Genomic DNA, 22,371 nt, shown 5'->3' on the forward strand with positions numbered 1-22,371 from the left:
GGGGGGGGGCCGGTGCCGGGCCGGGCCGGGGGGCTCGGCCGGCGGCTCGGGTGCCCGGTGCCGGGCGCCGGCGGTGCTCGGGGGGGGCCGGGTCGGGGACTCGGGTGCCGGGCCGGGGGCTCGGGGGACGGGCTGGGGACCTGCGGTGCCGGGGGTGGGCCGCGCCTCCTCCCCCCCCCTTACCTGCTTCAGGCTTCCCGCGACTCAAATGTTCGCGGGAAGCAGGGGAGGGGGCGGAGACTTTGGGGAGGGGGCGGGGTTGGGGTGGGGGCGGGGCAGGGCTGGGGGCAGGGTTGGGGCCCCTTTAAAGTGTCCTCCTTTCGGAGGCACTAAATATGGTAACCCTAGCACTGCCTCACCCACAGGCGCTGACTCCCGCAACTCCCATTGGCCGGGAATGTGGGGGCAGCATACAGAGCCCCCCTGGCCATCCCTGAGCCTAGGACCCAGAGGGAGATGTCACCACTTCCAGGGAGCTGCACAGAGCCAGGTAGGGAGCCTGCCAGCCCCACACCAACCGGACGCCATCGCTGGGCTACCTTACAGTATCAGGACAAATGGCGTCCAAGTCATACATCCGTCAGGACATTATCGGGTTAAATATTGGGATAGTCCTGATTTTTTCGGGACGTCTGGTCATCCTAATCTCCAATAAAATCTCTATATTATTTTTAACAGACCCTACAGTAAGCATCTTTCCACTGTTAAATTCTACAGGTTTTTAGAGTAATTCCTATAGACCCTCATTAAAACATTTAGAGGATCCTGTTGATTTTTATCCCTTTTGAATACTTTTCCATGAGGTTGAAATTACATGGAGTTTAGGGTGGAAAACACAATCACTAATCTGTTCCTGTTGCAACAGCTTGAGCATTCCACTGCCGTGCACTACTGAGTGTAGACATGAAGGGTGGAGCTGGCCCCAAACTCCCTCAATTCCTTCTTGTCAGAAAAGCTCCCAATCAAAGGGGTAGGAGAGCAGGTCATATATTGGTCACATGCAACACATCTCGAAGCACAACAGTTACAGAACAGGTAAGTAATTTTTTTCTTGAGTGCTTGCATACGATTGCATTCCACTCTTAGTGACTCAAAAGCCATGAAAGGGATGGGATTGGAGCCTATCTGAACAAAGACTGAAGGACAACTCACCAAAATCTGGCATTATTTCTAGCTTGTTGAGTGATAGCATAATGGGAAGCAAATGTGCACCAAAGACCAAATTGCTGCCTTACAAATATTTAGGATAGCAACTTTACCCAGGAAGGCCACAGAAGCTGCTTGCGGTCTCGTCACACTGCCTGGTGGGATAACATTAGCTAAACAGAAGCACAAGAAAATACACGAGGGTATCCAAGATTCTCTCTCCGAGAAGGAACTGGGAGCTGCGTCACACTGTCTTTAACTGCCAAAAAGAGCTGAGAATACTGATGTAACTGCTTATCATAGAATCATAGAATCATAGAATATCAGAGTTGGAAGGGACCTCAAGAGGTCATCTAGTCCAACCCCCTGCTCAAAGCAGGACCAATTCCCAGCTAAATCATCCCAGCCAGGGCTTTGTCAAGCCGGGCCTTAAAAACCTCCAAGGAAGGAGACTCCACCACCTCCCTAGGTAACGCATTCCAGTGTTTCACCACCCTCCTAGTGAAATAGTTTTTCCTGATATCCAACCTGGACCTCCCCCACTGCAACTTGAGACCATTGCTCCTTGTTCTGTCATCTGCCACCACTGAGAACAGCCGAGCTCCATCCTCTTTGGAACCCCCCTTCAGGTAGTTGAAGGCTGCTATCAAATCCCCCCTCATTCTTCTCTTCTGGAGACTAAACAATCCCAGTTCTCTCAGCCTCTCCTCATAAGTCATGTGCTCCAGACCCCTAATCATTTTTGTTGCCCTCCGCTGGACTCTTTCCAATTTTTCCACATCCTTCTTGTAGTGTGGGGCCCAAAACTGGACACAGTATTCCAGATGAGGCCTCACCAATGTCGAATAAAGGGGAACGATCACGTTCCTCGATCTGCTGGCAATGCCCCTACTTATACAGCCCAAAATGCCGTTAGCCTTCTTGGCAACAAGAGCACACTGTTGACTCATATCCAGCTTCTCGTCCACTGTGACCCCTAGGTCCTTTTCAGCAGAACTGCTACCTAGCCATTCGGTCCCTAGTCTGTAGCAGTGCATGGGATTCTTCCGTCCTAAGTGCAGGACTCTGCACTTGTCCTTGTTGAACCTCATCAGGTTTTTTTCTGCCCAATCCTCTAATTTGTCTAGGTCCCTCTGTATCCGATCCCTACCCTCTAGTGTATCTACCACGCCTCCTAGTTTAGTGTCATCTGCAAACTTGCTGAGAGTGCAGTCCACACCATCCTCCAGATCATTAATAAAGATATTAAACAAAACCGGCCCCAGGACCGACCCTTGGGGCACTCCACTTGAAACCGGCTGCCAACTAGACATGGAGCCATTGATCACTACCCGTTGAGCCCGACGATCTAGCCAGCTTTCTATCCACCTTACAGTCCTATACTCTTTTACTATCCAGAGTATGCAGCAGCCTTTCCTCATCTTTATTCAAGTCTGTCTTGGGAAAGAAAGAAGATATAGGTAAATCACCTGGTTGACATGGAAGTTAGATACCATTTCCAAGACAAACTTCGCATGAGGACACAGGTAAACTTTGTCTTTAAAGAAAACAGTATAACGCAGAGCAGACATCTGGGTCCGCAGCTCACCTACCCTCCTAGCAGAAGCAATGGCCACCATAAATGCTGCCTTCATTGAAAGATGCAGTAAACAAGTAGATAAAGGCTCAAAAGAAGGACCCATATGCTTTGACAATACCAAGTTTAGGTCCCATGGAAGAACAGGATCTTGTACCTGAGGGTAAAAACAAGGAGTCCTTGTGGCACCTTAGAGACTAACCAATTTATTTGGGCATAAGCTTTCATGGGCTAAAATCCACATCTGATGAAGTGGGTTTTAGCTCACAAAAGCTTATGCCCAAATAAATGTGTTAGTCTCTAAGATGCCACAAGGACTCCTTGTTGTTTTTGCTGATATGACTAACACGGCTACCACTCTGAAACCTACCTGAGGGTACAACCTTTCCAGGCCTTTCAAAAATCTTATTGATATTCTATTAGAAAAGACAGACTGTTATCCACCTGAGGATTGAAGGCCGAGATATCTGGTAAGTGGATCTTGATGGAACTAATGGCCAACGCTTGCAGTTTCAGATACAAAAGATAGTCCAAGTATGCTGGATTGAAGAATGTATCAGCAGAACTAGACTAATGAGACCAAATAGAGAAACGCTTTCACTTAGAGAAGAAAGTAAACCTAGTAGATAGTTTTCTGCTATTCAATAGCACATCTAGAAGCTCTTTTGAACAGGACTCCTTCCCAGCTCTAACCATAGAGCATCCACACCATTAGATGAAGTGCTTTCAGATTTGGGTGGAGCAGGCGACCAGGCAAAGCATACATGAGATAAGAGGGAAGGGCTCCTCATGGATCAGTAACTGGTTAAAAAATAGGAAATAAAAGATAGAAATAAATGGTCCATTGTTGGAATGGAAAGCAATGGAAAGTGATAAATACCAGTATCTGTACTGGGACCTGTGCTGTTAACGTATTCATAAATGATCTGAAAAAGGGGATAAATAGTGAAGTGGCAAAGTTTGCAGATGATACTAAATTACACAAAGTACAAAGCTGAGTGTGAAGAGTTACAAAGGACCCTCACAAAAGTGGGTGACTGGGTAACAAAATAGATGAAATTCAATGTTGATAAGTGCAAAATAATGCACACTGGAAAACAATCTCAACTATACATACCAAATAATAGTATCTAAATTAGCTGCTACCACTCAAGAAAGATCTTGGAGTCATTGTGGATAGTTCTCTGAAAACATCTGCTCAATGTGCATAGGCAGTCAAAAAGCTAACAATGTTAGGAACCACTAGGAAAGGGATAGATAATAAGACAGAAAATATCATAATACCATTACATAAATCCATGGTACACCCCACCTTGAATACTGTGTGATTTTCTGGTTGAGCCATCTAATAAGAGATGTATTAAAATTGGAAAAGGTACAGAAAAGGGCAACAAAAATTATTAGGGGCACAGAACAGCTTCCATATGAGGAGAGATTAAAGAGACTGGACAACAAGAAAGCATCCATTAGGGAACCCAGACTGACTTTGTGGGGACCAAAACTGTGGGCATTTTCTGTTGTACCTCATTGCAAACAGAATTACTTGGGAATCCCCCAAAGGTGGAAAATAGACCACTCCTGGTAACTCTCAAATGACCTCCTTAGGTGATCTGACAGCTCTATCTGCATCCTTGGAAGTTAAGAGACTTTGAGATCGATTGTGTTGGCAATACAAGAATCCCATAGATAACTGCCTCATAGCAGAACAGGGACAAGCGGACTGTGGAGATCGAACATTGACTGTGTGTGGTCTGTGAGAGTGAGCAGTTTTTTCCCCTTGATATGGGTTAGGAAAACCTGGCACGCCAGCTGGCTAGCTCTCAACTCTCTGACATCTATGTGAAGAGTCATGTCCTTTGTGGACCATAACCCCTATGACTGAAGGGAATCCAGATGAGCCCTGCAGTTCAGGGCAGACATATCTATTATTAGCATTAGCTATGGTTGAGGAGGGACAAATGGAACTCCTATGCAAATCTGACAGGGTTTGTCCACCAGTCTAGAGAGTATAATGTGAGTGGACACTCTAAACACAGTGTTCAAATGGTGATGGCTCAGCAAAAATACTGCGGCCAGCGAACCTTGTAGAATCCTGAGACACAATCTGGCATACCAGACCACATACTTGCAAGAGACCATGTGTTCCAGAAGCCTCATACAATTCTGTGCAGTTTTGACTGGGTAAATCTTGAGATCTAAAATAATGGATCAAATTGTCTGACACCTTGACTCTGGAAAGTAACTCTGGCTTGGATACAATCCAGTACTGCTCCTGTAAATTCTATCCTCTGAACTCATGAGAAGATAGATTTTTCTGAGTTAATCAACAGACCCAGTGACTTGAAAATTGACTGGATGAAAGATACACTGGAGAGTACCTGAACTGTGGAATGGTGTCTCTCAAACCAGTCTTCCAGGTAGGGACAGACATGTACTCCTAACTTTCTCAGAAAAGGCAGCTACCACTGCCATACATTTTGTAATAACCTGGGAAGCTGCCCATTGGCCAAAAGGGCAACACTGCAAATTGGTAATGAGATTAATTTATCAGGAATCTGAGATACTTCCTGTGGCCTTGATAAATCACCACATGGAAATAGGGGTCCTTTAAAAACAGCATTCAAGTCTCCGGGATCCAGGGAGAGAATAATGGAAGCCAGCATGACCATGCAAAACTTTATGTACTTGCTTTGATGTGGGAGGGAGAAAGGAGGACGTTTGCCAGAGAGCCTTGATGGGTTTTTAAATTGCCTCATTTTTTTGCGGTGCCACCAGAGATGGAGCAGCAGAGGCCAGAATATCAAGAGGGCTGTGAGAAGATTCCCTAACCTCTTCTACCTGAATGTCCAAGCGCTTTTTAAACGCTCTTGGTGAGCTCTGTAATCATCAGACAGGGCAAAGACACCCCCAAGGAAACTGCTTCATTTGGACCAGGTGGAAGATGAAGCTAGCACAGGTTGAGGTAGGTGAGCCTCCTCTGTTAGTTGTCCCACCGAATGCTCCTGAACATCATCTTCCTGTTCAGTACCAGGCTTGGGATCAGGAGATGCTCAACAATCTGACTCCCAACTTCAAGCCTAGGGAAACTGAATGCTATTGATGCAGTGGCAGTGGCAGCCCAGCACTGTGGCATTTAATTTCAAAAGGGGGAACTATGCAAAAATGAAGGGGTTAGTTAAACAGAAGTTAAAAGGTACAGTGACTAAAGTGAAATCCCTGCAAGCTGCATGGGTGCTTTTTAAAGACACGATAATAGAGGCCCAACTTCAATGTATACCCCAAATTAAGAAACACAGTAAAAGAACTAAAAGAGAGCCACCGTGGCTTAACAACCATGTAAAAGAAGCAGTGAGAGATAAAAAGTGGAAGTCAAATCCTAGTGAGGCAAATAGAAAGGAGCATAAACGCTGCCAAATTAAGTGTAAGAATGTAATAAGAAAAGCCAAAGAGGAGTTTGAAGAATGGCTAGCCAAAAACTCCAAAGGTAATAACAAAATGTTTTTTAAGTACATCAGAAGCAGGAAGGGCCTAAACAACCAGTGGGGCCCCTTGATGATCGAGATACAAAAGGAGCGCTTAAAGATGATAAAGTCATTGCGGAGAAACTAAATGGATTCTTTGCTTCAGTCTTCACGGCTGATGATGTTAGGGAGATTCCCAAACCTGAGCTGGCTTTTGTAGGTGACAAAAGAGGCTAGGACTCTTCAGCTTGGAAAAGAGGAGACTCAGGGGGGATATGATAGAGGTATATAAAATCATGAGTGATGTGGAGAAAGTGGATAAGGAAAAGTTATTTACGTATTCCCATAATACAAGAACTAGGGGTCATCAAATGAAATTAATAGGCAGCAGGTTTAAAACAAATAAAAGGAAGTTCTTCTTCACGCAGCGCACAGTCAACTTGTGGAACTCCTTACCTGAGAAGGTTGTGAAGGCTAGGACTATAACAGAGTTTAAAAGAGAACTGGATAAATTCATAGTGGTTAAGTCCATTAATGGCTATTAGCCAGGAGGGGTAAGGAATGGTGTCCCTAGCCTCTGTCTGTCAGAGGATGGAGATGGATGGCAGGAGAGAGATCACTGATCATTGCCTGTTAGGTTCACTCCCTCTGGGGCACCTGGCATTGGCCACTGTCTGTAGACAGGATACTGGGCTAGATGGACCTTTGGTCTGACCCGATACGGCCTTTCTTATGTTCTTATGTTCAGTGAAGATCTGGAAACGGGAAAACCCTCATGGATTGGTTAGAAGAAGAATTGCCAAGTTAGAAGAAGAATTGCCTTCTCCTAACCATTCCAGTCAGTGCTAGGGACTGGTGCTGAGAGTCCTGGAAAGAGCAAAAAGAAGCCATCACTGCTGGCTTCTCTCGACAGTACAGGAGGGCATAACTCCAGGACTCAGGAGGTTGACTCAGTACTGGGCCCTCCACTGGTGCCGAGTGGTTTACCAGTACTGGAGGTATGATCTCCTGCACCGCTGGGGGCACTCGCGCCAATAAGCTTAGCAAGTCCCTTGCAGCTTGAAATGTCTCTGGCATGGATGGTACCATGAGTGTCTCTGACCGGTTTAGATGGTGCCACAACCATGAAGACACCACTTCGGGCTTCAGACTTGACAGTGCCTGCCTCAGTGCAGGTGTCAATGGGTCGATTTAGCTGATGAATAAATGGAGGAGTGCTTCGATTCTGACTGCATTCTACTCACTTTGTCCCCTTTCCTGGCAGACTTCGGGGCTGAAAAGCTGCCTCCCCCAGCAGTTTCTTCCTGGACACAGCAATTCAGTCTGTATCAGAGGCACACATCTCTCAGATTCTGATGTACTTAATACCCTCTCTGACCAATAAGGTTCTGAAGGTGGTTTCAGAATGGCTTCCATCAAAAGAAACTTCAACCTGGCTTCTTGATCTTCCTTAGTCCTAGCCTTGAAGTTCTTTCATCGATCCCAAATATGAGATTCATCCAAGCAACTAGAGTGTGGGTTCCTCACAGACATGGACTTAGAGCATGCCAGGCAAGATACTGTCAAAGGCATTCTTCGGTACTGATAATGAAACTCCAAACATGGGGAAAAACTAAGACACTAAAACTAACTCAAACACTAACTGACCCTAATAACTAACTACATATATGAAAAAAAACATGCTGAGAGCACTTGCTAAAGCAAGACCAACAGATTCCAACATTAGTCACAGGTGGTAAGAATGAAAGAGTGTGTGTGGGGGTGAATCATCTGTGCCCTTTATACCTACACACAGCAGTGTGCAGCAGCAGCAGGAGCTCAAGCTGCACTGACAGGTACTAGTGAGAGAAAATTTTCCAACAACTGTGGTTCGGGATGCACACACACCAAGAGTGGAATGCACACGTGCAATCAGTTGAAGAACGAAGTGGAGCTCCCACTCAATCCTTAAAACTTTAGATATCTGGTACACTACGGGTGGGTGAGATCAGGAAAAGTTCAAATTATCCAAAGATATAAGTTAGCCAAAGAGAAGAAAGAGAGCCCTGATAGGACCAATGCCAGCATGCACGCAATGAAATCACTGTTGAATTTTCCCACTTCTAGTGCAGGGTCAGATGAACAGAATACTTTCCTCTATTCCCACCCTTTCAGTTGTCAGGGCAGCCCCTCTGAGGAAGAAAAATCATTTGCATGCCTGATGGGAGATTTGGTCAAGAGTGGGTGGTGTACAGAAGAACACCACCGCTACTACTTCCCTCCCAGCAACACCAAAGACTTGGTGGGGAAGAGAGCAGAGCCAGCAGCTTAGGTGATGGTGGCAGGCAGCTATCATAAAACCTGGCAGCAGAAGCAGCAATGCCAGCACTGGACTTAGGTCCTTATCAGTGCTCCCTTGTCTGCTTTCAATATCTGAGGAGCCTAGGATTTCTTCACCTCTTTTCTGATGCTCAGCTGCCAAATGTAGGGGAGAAAAAGGCAGAGGATCGCCTTTTGCCCTGTAGATTTTCTGTCTGAAGCAACAGCACCTTCCTGCCTCCTCCTCTCTTCAAACAGCAAGTGCTGCTTCCTTGCTGAGGGACTTCATTAGCAATTTCAGCAGGGAGGGGAGTGGGGAAGGGTCTTCCTAGAAACAGGAAGCAAGAGTGAATCGGGGCCATCTAAAAATTGGTTTCGGTCTTTAAAAGCACTTTTATTTACCTTAACCCTTATTTCGAAGAGTGTTAGTAAAAAACGGGATGACAGTTGTGCTTTGGGTCTACTCCTTTTTCAGTATTTGCTGAGTTGTTGGCCTAAATAAATCATGGGGCAATATGTAATTTTTTGCACAATATTTCCATCAATTTGAAATAGGATGCCTTTTACTTTTAAAATAAAGTTTAAAATTTAACTAGGTGTCTGTTTTATTTTCTCTATATCATTCATTACCTTGTATGTTGCTTTCTCCTATTACTCTTCAACTTTCCAAAGTAAATAGAACCTTTGAATAATAGTTGTTTCCCTATTCTTAGCCCTTTCTATTCAATAGAGTGTTTAACATTTGTTTTTAGATAAGAGGACCCAAACCTGAATGTCATCTCCTGTTAGACTCTACTATATATTACCTGACCAATACATTCTTACCTTGAAAAATGATTGCTTTATGTCTTGTCCCAATCTTTCTGACATTTTGCCCATGTTGTCTGACATTTTAGTCATCCCCTCTGCCAGGCTGTCAGGCAGGGACTTGACTGCATTTGAAACATTTCTCATAGAGTTACGCAGTGGATTTACAAATGTGTCCATCTGAAGGGGAAAACATTTACCACGATTGCATAACCTATGGAGGACACTAGTACAATCATCCAGTAAGAAAAAAGTCACACTGTTCTAGTGAATAAACTGATGTATAGTACATCTCTTACTTTGAATATAAAAATTCAATTGATACAAGCACTAGATTAAATATTTTTACTTCAGGATGTTCACTCAAACATACTGGAAACACAATCTAATGTGGACAAAAATTAATTGGCTATCAACGCTTAAAATTTTGGAACAATGTGATAAACACAGAATAAGGAATTTCACCAGCTGAAATCAGACATCAGACATGTTTTACTGAAAGGTCTTCAAGGTTCTGCCCCAAGACTTATTTGTAAAAAATAAATGCAGAATTCATTTTAACTATTATGTACATTTGAAATGTTTGGGAAATCTATACACAGTTGTTTGATACTTTTGTATCATATCTTAATATATGGAAAAGTTTCCCCATGTGCATATCTAAACTATACTTTAAGCAACATTTCTATGTGTTGCCATGAAGTGCTGAAGTTTGTTTCTCACTGAGTTCAGAGGACGTTTTAGCTTCATTCTCTGATCTATATTATAGTTTCCATTTCTTCACATCCCCACTCTGCCTACCCCAATCTAATCCTCATTTATTATTCCTTTGTCAATCTCAGCTTCATACCTTCATTCCTAGCACTCCCTTATGCTTTGAAGGGTTTTCAATTTTTTGCCCAATAATTGTCCTCCAAACTCACTTCTTCCCAAGCACTACCTCCCTTGTTCTCATCTCATCTCCTACCTGACTCACTGTCCCATGTCTTGCCTAAATAGCATCATGGTGATATGTTAAGTCTAACATGTTCAGCATTAGGCACACACATTTAAATTATTTTTAGTATAATATTTAATGGAGACTAATAAGTGTTCTGATATTTTCAATGTACACTTTTTCAAAGTACAGTGCAAGTAACAAAAGCACATCATCTAGTGTAATAGTCTACAAAAGGAAAAGATAAGGTTATGAAAGATCCAATACATTTGGAAAGCTGAACATTAAATCTTTATTTTTTTCTGGACATTACATAAAGCTGGATAAATTCAGAATGATGTTTTGTAGTCAACTCTACAGATGTAAAATTTTTAAAGAACACAGTTTAAATAACTGAAAAAGTAACTTTTAGAATAGTTTAAGATGTTATCCATGTCAGGTCACTGGAATATCACAAATTAGGTCCTGGTTGTCATTCCCAAAAGCAGCTGCCCATGCAAAATGGGCAATTGTAAACTGAAGTATCTATTTGCAGACACACCAATTCCACAAACACAACTGGGTTTTGTGCAGGCTTAACAGTGGATGCACAATTTCGGTGCTTAGCGCCATGTATTCTCTGCTGGCTGAATGTGAAACAGCATTAACTGCAGCCTTAGCAGGTACACACATTATATATTTTGAACTGGAGCGTGGAAGTCATGATAGCAGCAGTCTTGTGTTGAGTTGGAGGTGGGTAGGAGATTGGGAAAGGAAAGGGAGAACGGGAATCTTTGATGGGAAGTTAACTTGTCAACAATAGAATTAAAAAGCCTTTTGTAGCACATACAACACTCACTCATTTCTTGGAAATTTGGTTTCCTTGACTTACAAATAAAAACATTTAAAAATGGCTAAGTTCTTAATTCTATACTGGTCTTATTTCCTGATATATTATTGTCACCTTCTGACAACACACATTAATACAATGCAAATTCAAAAATTGCTTGCACATTAAATAAAACACTCTGGTTTATAACTGTCTGCAGTCAATAACCAATATGTTCAATTCATTTACTAAGTTATGGCACCAAATGCATCACTAAAATCTGCTAAATATTAAATGCCATTCTTACCTTTCGAGCAAAATCTCCTTTTCCTTTGCTGTAAGCTTTATTCTCCAGAAAGTCATACACACAATGGGCTAAAGCTGGGGAAGCTTTCATCATTTCAGGATTTAACAACAACTAAGAAAGAAAAGATTAATTGTAAACTTTCAGCGTCTTCCAAAATACATATCATATTTAGAAAAAAAGTCATAATTTCATTTCATTTGATAAAGGTTTTTAATACTGTATTCAGCCACCACATTTATATATTTGTACAAAGAAGTGGCAGTTTTGAATGCATTTTCTTCATTCTCTCTCTAAACATTATTTCAAGGTGAGTATTGTTACAGAGAGGGAAATAATCAAAATTAATTATGAAGTGCTTAAGAAGGATCTATCAGTTCCACACTATTTATAAAAGGCATCTTTTTTTGGTTATCTTGAAACTAGAGTCTAAAATCAGTAGTCACACTGTAATCAACACTTAGGAAAAATATTGAAATAAAATAAGTAACCATACATATTACAAATGCAGGTTGTTAGACAATCTAAACAGCTGTTAGATTTCATAGCATTTTGTTTACTCTCACCCCCTCTTAGAATTTTACTTAAGCCTGGACTACATTAACACTATAAGTTGATCTAAGGCGCACTAGTTAAGTTACGTAACTAAGGTAACTGAAGTCGACGTACCTTATATCGACTAACAGTGGTGTCCACACTACAATATGTCGATGGGAGATGCTCTCCTGATGACAAAGCTTCCGCCTCTTGTTGAGGTGGATTATAGACATTGACAGGAGGGAGGTCTCCCATCGACTTAGCATGTCTCCACCAGACTCGCAAAATTGACTTTGCTGCATCAATAGCAGCAACGCCGATTTAGCATGGTGGTAAAGACATGCCCTCTGAAACAAAAAAACTTCTCAGACAACTGTTCCTTGTTGAGCCAAAAATGTTTAGAGACCAGCCTTATCAATGAGTCATTTAGAAATGAGACAACTGAATTCAACATCAGAATAATGGAAGAAAAGAGTGGTTAAACACTTAAAAAAAAAATGACCAAAAGACAGGAATATTGTTTCAGTCAAACTGAGTACAATTAACAGGACTACATCTTCGCTGCAGCTGGAAGTGTGATTTGCAGCCTTATGTAGCTGTACCAGACCATATTAAAGCTAGCTAGCTCACTAAAAATAGCAGCGAGGATAGGATGGCGTGGACTTTCATGCAGGCAGCACAAGCAAGTATATACCCAGGGGAGTCAGGCAGGCTTGTGCAGCTTGCATTATCATGTCCTCACTGATATTTTTAGCAAGATACCTAAAATAAAGGTAGCATGGATACATCGACACAAGCTACAAATCACACCCCCAACTGCAGTGTAGATGTAGACTAAGTCTGAAAGTTGAGCTGGGAGTGAGGAAAATGAAGAAGGATGCTGAGCTAACAGTGAGAGGGGAAAATTTAACAACTAGAATAAAGTTTTACTGTTCTATTTATAGTATAAGAGGAGGGATACTCTTCCTTAAGCAGTAAACCACTTTCAGTCATTAGGATAAACTACTTCAGTTAATCCAACTCGAAACTGGGTCATTAACACCTTATAAAACTGAGCATCTGCATCCCCCCACTTATACTTCAATTATTTAAGTTCTGGTCACTGAAACACAGATGATCCGAGTTAAATTTAGCATTTATCTTCAGCTGTGACATTTACAACATACTTGTGTTGTTCCAAATCAGGGTATTTTATTAAGACAATCTCATGGTGACTGAATTAACATTTAGTGGAATTCACTGAATAGTTGTTGGAGAACATTTAGACAGCCATAAGCATGAAGGAAAATTTGAAACTAGACTGGTCAAGAACTTACCTGCAAATATGCATTTAAATCTTTTTTCCTCTTCTCTAAAAATTCTCTGTCCATGTTGTTAAATGTCTTTTTGCCAGGAAGCTTCAATATACTTGCTAGGTTTTCAAACTAGGAAAAAAAAAGTTAGATTTTTTTCAATAGATTGGAAGGCCAGAAGGACCCATTATATCATCTATTCTGAACTCCTGCATAACGTGTCAACTTGAAGCACCCGCTTATTTTTAAATTAGAACTGTACAAGATATTCACATAGAATAGATCATCAAATCTGCTCAAACTGAGCTTGGGTTTAGGAGTTAATATTTTGTGAATTAGTCAGAAAGAGCTAAAATATGGTTTGCACATTGAGAGCATCTGCAAACCCCTTCAAAACGTCCTCCTGCCTCCTCTCCAAGTCAGCCAGCTTGCTGCCATTCTCCACAAGTCCTCAGAGGTCCTGCTTACCACTGTAGTCTTCTGGGGAAGTAGCCTCCTTCCTACTACTGCTGCTTCCATTCTGTAACTGTCTGGGTCTATGCCAAGGTTTTTTGGGAGGTCACATAGTTGACTGCATACTGTATCTTTGGGGGAGCAACACCAGTTAGAGAAGTGAAACACTCCCAGACCTGAAAGTGACCACTGTCACGTTAAATGCAGAGCAAGATACCCTGTTTCCCCGAAAATAAGACAGTGTCTTATATTAATTTTTGCTCCCAAAGATGCGCTAGGTCTTATTTTCAGGGGATGTCTTATTTTTCAGAAATGAAAAATGCCTTATTATCGGTGGATGCCTTATTATCGGGGAGGTCTTATTATCGGGGGGATGCCTTATATTACAACGAGAGGCAAAACTGTAAGTAGGCCTTATTTTCGGAGGATGTCTTATTTTCGGGGAAACAGGGTAGGTATAACCATAACACACAGTACACTTGCAAAGGAATCCACGGTTTCTCTAGCATTCACATGCTAGGCAATCAAGTCTCAATTTTTAGCATGCGGATTCTGGGAATCAGAGTTACCCTTCGTTATCGCACTAAACCTCAGAGGCCATTATCTGCTCTTGGGCTTAGGGTAGCAGCACATATTGGTGAGGCTAAAGTGCCTTTCTGTCCCACTGCTTTATACGGAGAAGAGGTTTTTTTAAGACTGTTCCTGCCTTTCTCCTCCAGAGAGACCTTGTATTTTAGGGAGATAGTCTCTTCCCACGGCAATACCCTAGAATATTCAAGGTTGTAAAAACAGAACCTGAAGCCTCAAACAATGCTCTTCATGCTCAGCAAGCCCAGATTTTCTATTAGAAACATCTAAGAGACTGGTAGTAACCTGTGGCTTCTGAAGGGGTAAGTGGAATTTAGTTAAGAACCACCTGTGGGAGTGAGGGAATGACTGTTTTCAGGATGTGTGAACTCTAGAGTCCAATCAAACAGGGAAGGGTTGGTTTATTTCCAGTTCCTGCAAAGTGAACTCCAGGGTTTAGTCTGTGAAGACCACCGAACCCTACAAGGTTCCCATAGCTCTAAACTAATTACAATGTGTAGGAAGAGCTGTGTAGAAACATTGTCCCTTTTGGCTTTAAATCTAGTTCACTCTAAAAATGTGTGTCACATAGGAAGACTACTAGAGAGGCAGACACAAAATACACCTCTACCCCGATATAACACTGTCCTTGGGAGCCAAAAAATCTTACTGGGTTATAGGTGAAACCGTGTTATATCGAACTTGCTTTGATCCGCTGGAGTGCGCAGCCCTGCCCCCCCGAAGCGCTGCTTTACCGTGTTATATCCAAATTCGTGTTATATCGGGGTAGAGGTGTACCCTGTTAAAACTAGACTAATCAGAAGCCCTGGAAGTGGAAAATAGGCTATCAAGCATGGTTAGTTGGTTTCAGTGGCACTTCTCAGAATTTATTAAAACACTAACGTCTAGAAACTGGAAGCAACCCTATAGTATTTTCAAGATGCAGCACGAAACTCAGAAAACAAAAGATGCTAATAGAAGCTCAACCCAAAAAACACACTAAAAAGTAAATATCTACACCTAACACAGCTGTTTCAGCTTCATGGATTCAGGGTGTGGTATGTCTTTTTTTTTTTTTTTAAATAGATATTAATCCTGCAGAGAGGAAGGGGTGCAAAATTGATACACTGAAATATATTATTCTACATCCCCTGCTAGTCAGTGAGTCAGAGATGTCCAACTCTGATAACAGTTTTTATAATCTAAAAAAAAAAAAATACGTAATCTATGTACATATACAAATTATTAAATATAAATTGTACGAGTACGAGAACACTATATGTATGTGTATATTAGGGATGTAAATAGTATGTAAAAAAGATAACTGTGTAACCAATGAAAATTCTATCAGTTAAAGGTTTAACCAGGGAACTAGAGGTGCGGGGGTGCTGCAGAACCCCCATGTTTTACGTGGGGTCCCAGCAGCCAGGACCCCAGGCACGCGGGGCCAGCAGCTGAGTTTAATCGTTAACTGAAACCGATAAGCATCAAGCTCATCGGTTAACCAATTAAACTTCTACATTCCTAGTGTGTATATATATATGCTTACGCTTCAAGAAGTTAGCCATTTCCATTTTAAAATGTTATTTTGACCCTATAAAGGCTGACATGGCCACAGAGAACTCTCATTAGAGTATTCAAACCTATTTACACTTCTGTTACCAAAAAATAGAGTAAATGTATGCTACAGAGCAACAGTTTTGAGTAGTTAAAGGATTTATATAGTCAATAATCTCAACTGCTACTAAGATGTGGTTCAAAAGCATTTGACTTCTTTAAAAGCATTGTGTTGTTAACACTTATTCATGTGAGCAGGTTCTACTTTGTACCAGCTGGTGAATTACAAGTCTTTGCATTTTTTTCTTTTATTTTATGGGGGTTAAGAGTATGAGAATACAGGCAAAGCAATAAAAGGCAGATTGTCTAATAGTATATAGAACTGCCAACAGCTGTCCCCTTCCTAGACCTCACAGATCCTTAGCATTTCACTTAAAGACCTAAATGGCCCATTTCCCAAGCTCAGTTTTTATTTCTTAAGCTCTGTGACAAATGCAACAAATGAACTAAAGAGCTGTTCCATACCGACTACAGTTCCACTGTGAACATTACTTAATTTTCTATAGAAAAATTATTAAAACACATCAACCAAATAATTCTGAAGGTAATACAATTTTTTTCATTATTCTTTGGTGGTTAATTCTAAAGACATCTATGAAAAGTATCTCTTTACTTGACCAAATACAAAAAAAGGCTTCAATCACGAATATACAAAAAACGATTTCCTTTTTAAAAATATGTAAGTATAAGGCTCAGTGCAAATCTTTCTTAACATTAATCATGAGAAAATGCAGTTATATATTACACAAGAGCACATAAATTCAAATAGAAATTCATTGTCTAATACAATTTTCAACAGTTTTCAATAGTCCTACTTGATGAACACTTGTTTTGCCTGACAACATATTGGGGGCATGGGTCTGGAGCTTGCTGCACTCCAGCGCTGTAGCCAGGACGCAAGGTCGGGGGCCGCTCCACGCGGATCCCAGAGGCAGCGGCATAGCCCCACTCTAGCTCCTACGTGTAGGGGCAACCAGGGGGCTCCACTCTTCACACTGCCCCCGCATCTCCCATTGGCCCGGAACTGCAGCCAATAGGAGTTGCAGGGGCAGCGCCTGCAGATGGGGCAGCGCACAGAGCTGCCTGGCCATGGCTCCACATAGGAGCCAGAGTGGGGACATGGCCGCTGCTTCCACGAGCTGCTTGAGGTAAGCGCTGCCCAGAGCCTGCACTCCTGAGACCCTCCTGGGCCCCAATCCCTTGCCCCAGCCCTGATCACTCTCCCGCCCTCTGAACCCCTCAATCCGAGCTGTAGCACCCTCTTGGACCCCAAATCCCTCATCCCCAGGGCCCACACCCCCAGCCGGAGACGGCATCCCTTCCCATACTCCAACCCCACTCCGAACCCCTCGGTCCCAACCCAGAGCACCTTCCTACACCCTAAACTCCTCATCCCCAGCCCCCCCCCAGAGCCTGCACCCCCAACTGGAGCGCTTACACCCCCTCCATACCCTACTCCTCCACCCCAGCCTAGAGCCCCCTCCTGCACCCTGAACTCCTCATTTCTGACCGCACCCTCAACCAGAGCCCACACCCCCTCCCACAGTCCAACCCCAATTCTGTGAGCATTCACAGCCTGCCATACAATTTCTATTCCCAGATGTAGCCCTTTGGCCAAAAAATTTGCACACCCCTGAATTAAGGCCACACAAGTGACAAAGTTATATCAACTTTCAGTGGCCAATTCTAAAACAACGTTACAGCTGCTAAGACACAATCATGCCTTTCAAAGATATAAACAGTCATAATATTAAACCGTCTCTATGGGATCAGTTACCTGTTCAGTTATCCTCATGTGGAAGTCATGGAAGTCACTGTAACGACGATACGTTTTCCATATCTCTTCACTAGTTGGATTTCTCCGATGTACAGTGATCGCATACAGTGCATATGTCTTGCCATGGTCATTGCATACTCCTGCCACAGCATATGGGTTAAAGTCAGCATAGACTAGTAATTTAAAACAAAAATGAAGAGGGAAGAGAAACACAAACAAGGAGGAAGACGAAAGGACACAAGAGACATGAAATGGAAACATCTGAAATGACAGACCTGGACACAAAAATGGATGCAAGCAATAAACCCTCTGTAGGTGGCATCCTCCAGAGAATCCCATATTGTGCAAGCATGGATCTTTAGCTTAGAAGAAAGTTATACAAGTTATATATATATATATATATATATACATACACATATATATACACACACACACACACACACACCCACCTCAAGCTAAGGAGTCAAGTAGCTCAAGATGAACCGCAATTACAGGCGGGATGCAGATAGTGATGCCTATAGATAAAGTTGCTTGACACTTTCCATTATAAGACCCTGTTTTCAGTTACTTATAACTTGGCCAAACTTAGACCATCTGGGTTGGAATTTTGTTTTGTTTTAAGTTTCAGCTAAAACAGCTCAGCTGAGTCTGAGAACACAGGTAGTGAAAAAATATTTTGACCATGTTAAAAAAATATCTTAAAACCATTCATCAAGAAGCTTTAGCATTGCCATGCCATGGAACAGGGACCTTACATTTGCAGGGGGTAGCACTTGTGTCAGGGAAGCAGTTTTTGTTATCCTCACAAAGATTCACCCAAATTTGGCTGTCATATAAGCCTTTAGGAAAAAAAATCACAGTTCATACATGATCAATAGAAACCTGTTAGAGCTTGGAAACTAACTTGTATCATTTCATGTGCTCCATCCCCTCAAAGCCCCGACAAGCCTAGTGGACTGCACATGTATCATTCCCACAGAATACGCGAGTATGCCCCATCCAGGGAATATAGGGGCTGTACAGGACTTATTCTGCAATTGCTCCTCCCAGCTGCCAGGAGCCATTGTGGCACTGGGCACAGGAACTAAGAGAAGGGAGATTGTCTTTCCTGTGCCCTCAATGAAGGGAGAGAGAGGGGGTGGGAGGGGGCAGGGATAGGGCAGGAACTGCCCTGGGGACAGGGGCAAAAGGAGAGAGAGGGGGAAGCTGGGTGAAGAGGGGGAGAGACAGGAGCAAAAGGTCCATTACCACTAAGTACACTCCCCTGCAGAACCTGGACTTGAACGTACTATTCAACATTTTTTTGCTGTCTAGAAAACAACTGTGAAACTGGCAAATCGTGCATCTCCAACCCACTTTAGTAACAGGTACACACATAAGACAACAGCATTCTGCTGCTACCGGTTATCCCATTACCCCAAGTGTTAGAGAACTATGGGGTAGATCTAAAGATTCCAACATTGTTGAAGGCCCATACGAGGGTCAATATGTTTCCACATAATGATGTTTCTTTTTACAATTTTTAAAATTAGAAAATTAGATTAAAAAAATGTACGAAAAATGTTCGGGTTGCAAAAAGTCAAGCACTCAAAAGCAACAAAATATCAGAATTAAGGTTACCCCTGCAACTTTAATTTTGCCTCCTTGTGTATATGTATTATGATAAAGTCTTTAATTACATGATTACATGCTATTTATTTCACAGGACTGCTGCCTCATTCAATGAGCAAAAAGGATGTGCTTACTGAATGGGAAACTCTTCAATATTTTCTTTTATCCTCATCATTCATTGTGTAGCATTATTTACTGCACGCTATCCAAACCCTTCTCTGAATACAGAAATATTAATTTCCTCATGGGAAATTCTTTCATCATAATGTCTTAATTGTGAATTTATTTTCACTACAACCCTGTGAAATAAGGAGGTATTATTCCCATTTTATAAACAGGGAACGGAGGCACTGAGATTAAAGCCAATATTGTCAGAAGTGTCAACTAATTTTGGGTGCTCTACTTGAGAAACCTTATTTGACATTTTATAGAAATTCATATGTTCAGGACAGAGCTTCTATTGACCTCAGCTGCAGTTATGAGTACTCAGGTTTTAGAAGGTTGAGTTTTGCTGAACTTGATGTTCTGAAAGAGCACAATCTATCACCCAGCAATCTTAACTCTCTGTTAACGATGTTTTCTGCCATTGAATTTACTAGCTTTTTAAACAGAAAGAGAAATGTTTGTTGGTAGGAGTCAGTGGTCATTTAAGCAGCTGTAGTTCTCACTTAGTTTGTAGCAGATATGCTACTGTGGCGAGATAACAATAAAAAATTTTTAGTTTTAATATTACTCTGGAGGGAATTCTGTGCCAAAAATATAAAAAATTCTGCACACAATATTTTAAAGTTCTGCAAAATTCTGCAAATTTTATTTGTCAATAAATAACTGTGGAGGCTCTGGCATGGCAGTGGGAAGCACAGAACTCCATGTCAAGCACACTAGGCAGGCAGGCTTAGCCCAGCAGGATCCAAGTGTGGAGGGGCTTAGTGTGGGGAGACCCCGGTGTGGCGTGATAGGGTTCTGTGTAGGGCTATCTGGGTGCAGTTTGATGGAAGGTGCAGGGAATCTGAATGAATAGGGGCTCGTTGAGGTGTGGGTTCTGAGTGCAGAGGCAATGGAACTCTGCAGGGGGGTCCAGATGAAGATGGCTGGGGCTCAGCAGGGATAGTCTGGGTTTGGAGGGCTCAGCGAGGACAGGGGTGTCCGGGTGCATGTCTGGATGCTGGCTTGCTGGGGCTCGGTGGGGTGGGAGGAGCGAGTCACGGTGGTCCAGGTGGTGTGGGGCTTGCTGGGGAGGAGGGGAGTTTGAGTGTGGGGTTCAGTGGGGGGGCTAGGTGCAGGGGGTGAGAAATGGCAGGGTGATCTGGGCATGAGGTGGGTGGATGGGGGAGTAGCTCTGTACAGTGACCCCTCCCCCCGATGGCTGAGGAGTGATGGGGACAGGGGGCATGGAGCTTCCAGCAGCTGGAGAGGTTTCTGGGGTGGGTCTGACTCAGCCCTGGTCACTCCTTGTGGAGGAAGAGGAACTCCCATCCTCCCCAGCCCAGCTGGGACTAGCAGCTGAGCCTGGCATAGGGCAGGAGCCACTGGCTGGGGCGCCCCATCCCCTCTCCCCAGTGATTAACTTCTCCGCTGACTGCTCTGGATACCTGAAACAACACACCTGCGCTGTTGAGAAGTGGTACATGACTGCTTTTGCAGCTTCCTTTGCTTCCCCATCAGAAAATCATTTTTCTGCAGGGAAGCAAAGAATTCTGCGCATGTGCAGTGAGACAGAATTCCCCTGGGAGTAATTTAATATAGTGATTTTCATGAGTATGTCACAAAGAATTTTACATCATTATCCCCATTTTACAGATGGGAAACAAAGGCACAGAGAGGTGAAATGACTTGCCCTAGGTCATCCAGCAGGTCAGTGACAAAGCTAGTAATAGTCCCAGTTCACACTGTTGCTATGTGATTCCTCAATACTCGTCCCCCATCCTGTACATTTTGTTTGAGTGAAAAAGGGATAATGGTTATGCTTTGAAATGTTTGCAATGTGTAATCGTTAACAAGAACGGTGAGAGAAATCTCATCCATAGTTTATGTCCCAAAACCTTGACAGTTTTATTACATGGCAGTTACAATAACTTTAAGCAACTGAGAGAAGACTGATGTGTGTCTCCTTCTGGATCTCCTCCCCCACCATGCACCCCATCCTCAATTCCAGTTCACCTTTCCATCTAATTAAGCCAGTAGTTGGCACTCTAGAACAGGGGTGGGCAAACTACAGCCCCAGGGCTGGATCAGGCCCCTCAGGGCTTTGGATCCAGCCCGCGGGATTGCCACCCCCGTGGCGCCACAGGCCCCTCACCGCTCCCAGAAGAGGCTGGCACCACGTCCCTGCGGCCCCTGAGGGAGGGGAGGCCAGAGGGCTCTGCACACTGCCCTTGCCTGTGGGAACCTCCCCCGAAGCTCCCATTGGCTAGGGCCCTGCCCTGGCCCCAGTGCATGCCGCTGCCACCCCGGAGCCACTCCAGATAAGTGGCGCCGAGCCGAACCCCTCCTGCACCCCGCACTCCAGCTCCCTGCCCTGATCCCCCTGTTGCACCTCACACCCCCCCACACCCTAGCCCCTCCCACACCACACCCCTCCCACACCCCTCCTCTGCTCCAACCCCTTGCCCTGAGCCCCTTCCTGCACAATGCACCCCCTCCCACACCCCACACTCCCCAGCCCTACATTCATGGCTCTGCATGCAATTTCCCCAACCAGATGTGGCCCTCGGGCCAAAAAGTTTGCCCACCCCTGCTCTAGAAGCTATTACCATTTAAGAAGTTCTTCCTTGCTGTCCCCTTCCCTATGCTACTGTGTACACACATTAGAGAGAGCAGTTTACTGGAGGGCCACAAGCTACCTTGGCTACGTGGCCTGAGCTGCACACAGAGGTAGGCCCCTCACTCCCACTACCCACCCTAGCTGGGACACTCCTGCCATTGTTTCTGCCAGGCTTCCCCAGCCATGTGCCAGGCCCACCCAGTCCGCCCCTCCTCCACACATCACAACCAGCCCTCTCCACCCCACATAGGGTGGATGTGCATCTTAACTATTTATCTTCTGGAATTCAGATATTTAAATCTGCATCACCTTCAGCCTTTCCCTCCAAAAATATTTGTTTATATAGGGGCAAGGAGAGGGACTCAGAGATCCACTGAGAGACAGGACTATCCAGACCCTAGCTCACAGAGGTGGGG

At 43.5% G+C, this 22,371-nt stretch overlaps 1 protein-coding gene across 4 annotated transcripts in view; it reads right to left on the reverse strand.

The window, feature by feature from the left end:
- The window catches only part of SNX13 (sorting nexin 13), a 156,721-nt gene that overhangs the window by 17,579 nt on the left and 116,771 nt on the right, over positions 1-22,371 (reverse strand). For 2 of the 4 annotated variants that reach the window (XM_034760568.1, XM_034760566.1), the window contains 4 exons: positions 17,581-17,720; positions 13,191-13,298; positions 11,341-11,451; positions 9,307-9,468 (listed from right to left, as the gene is read on the reverse strand). In XM_034760568.1, the coding sequence (XP_034616459.1) occupies positions 9,307-9,468; positions 11,341-11,451; positions 13,191-13,298; positions 17,581-17,720 (521 nt within the window). Of the gene's footprint in view, positions 1-9,306; positions 9,503-11,340; positions 11,452-13,190; positions 13,299-17,580; positions 17,721-22,371 lie in introns of those variants that run through there. The other 2 variants (XM_034760569.1, XM_034760567.1) reach the window with 2 other exon arrangements.

This window comes from Trachemys scripta, chromosome 2, assembly GCF_013100865.1.
Source record: "Trachemys scripta elegans isolate TJP31775 chromosome 2, CAS_Tse_1.0, whole genome shotgun sequence".
NCBI lineage: Eukaryota > Metazoa > Chordata > Testudines > Emydidae > Trachemys > Trachemys scripta.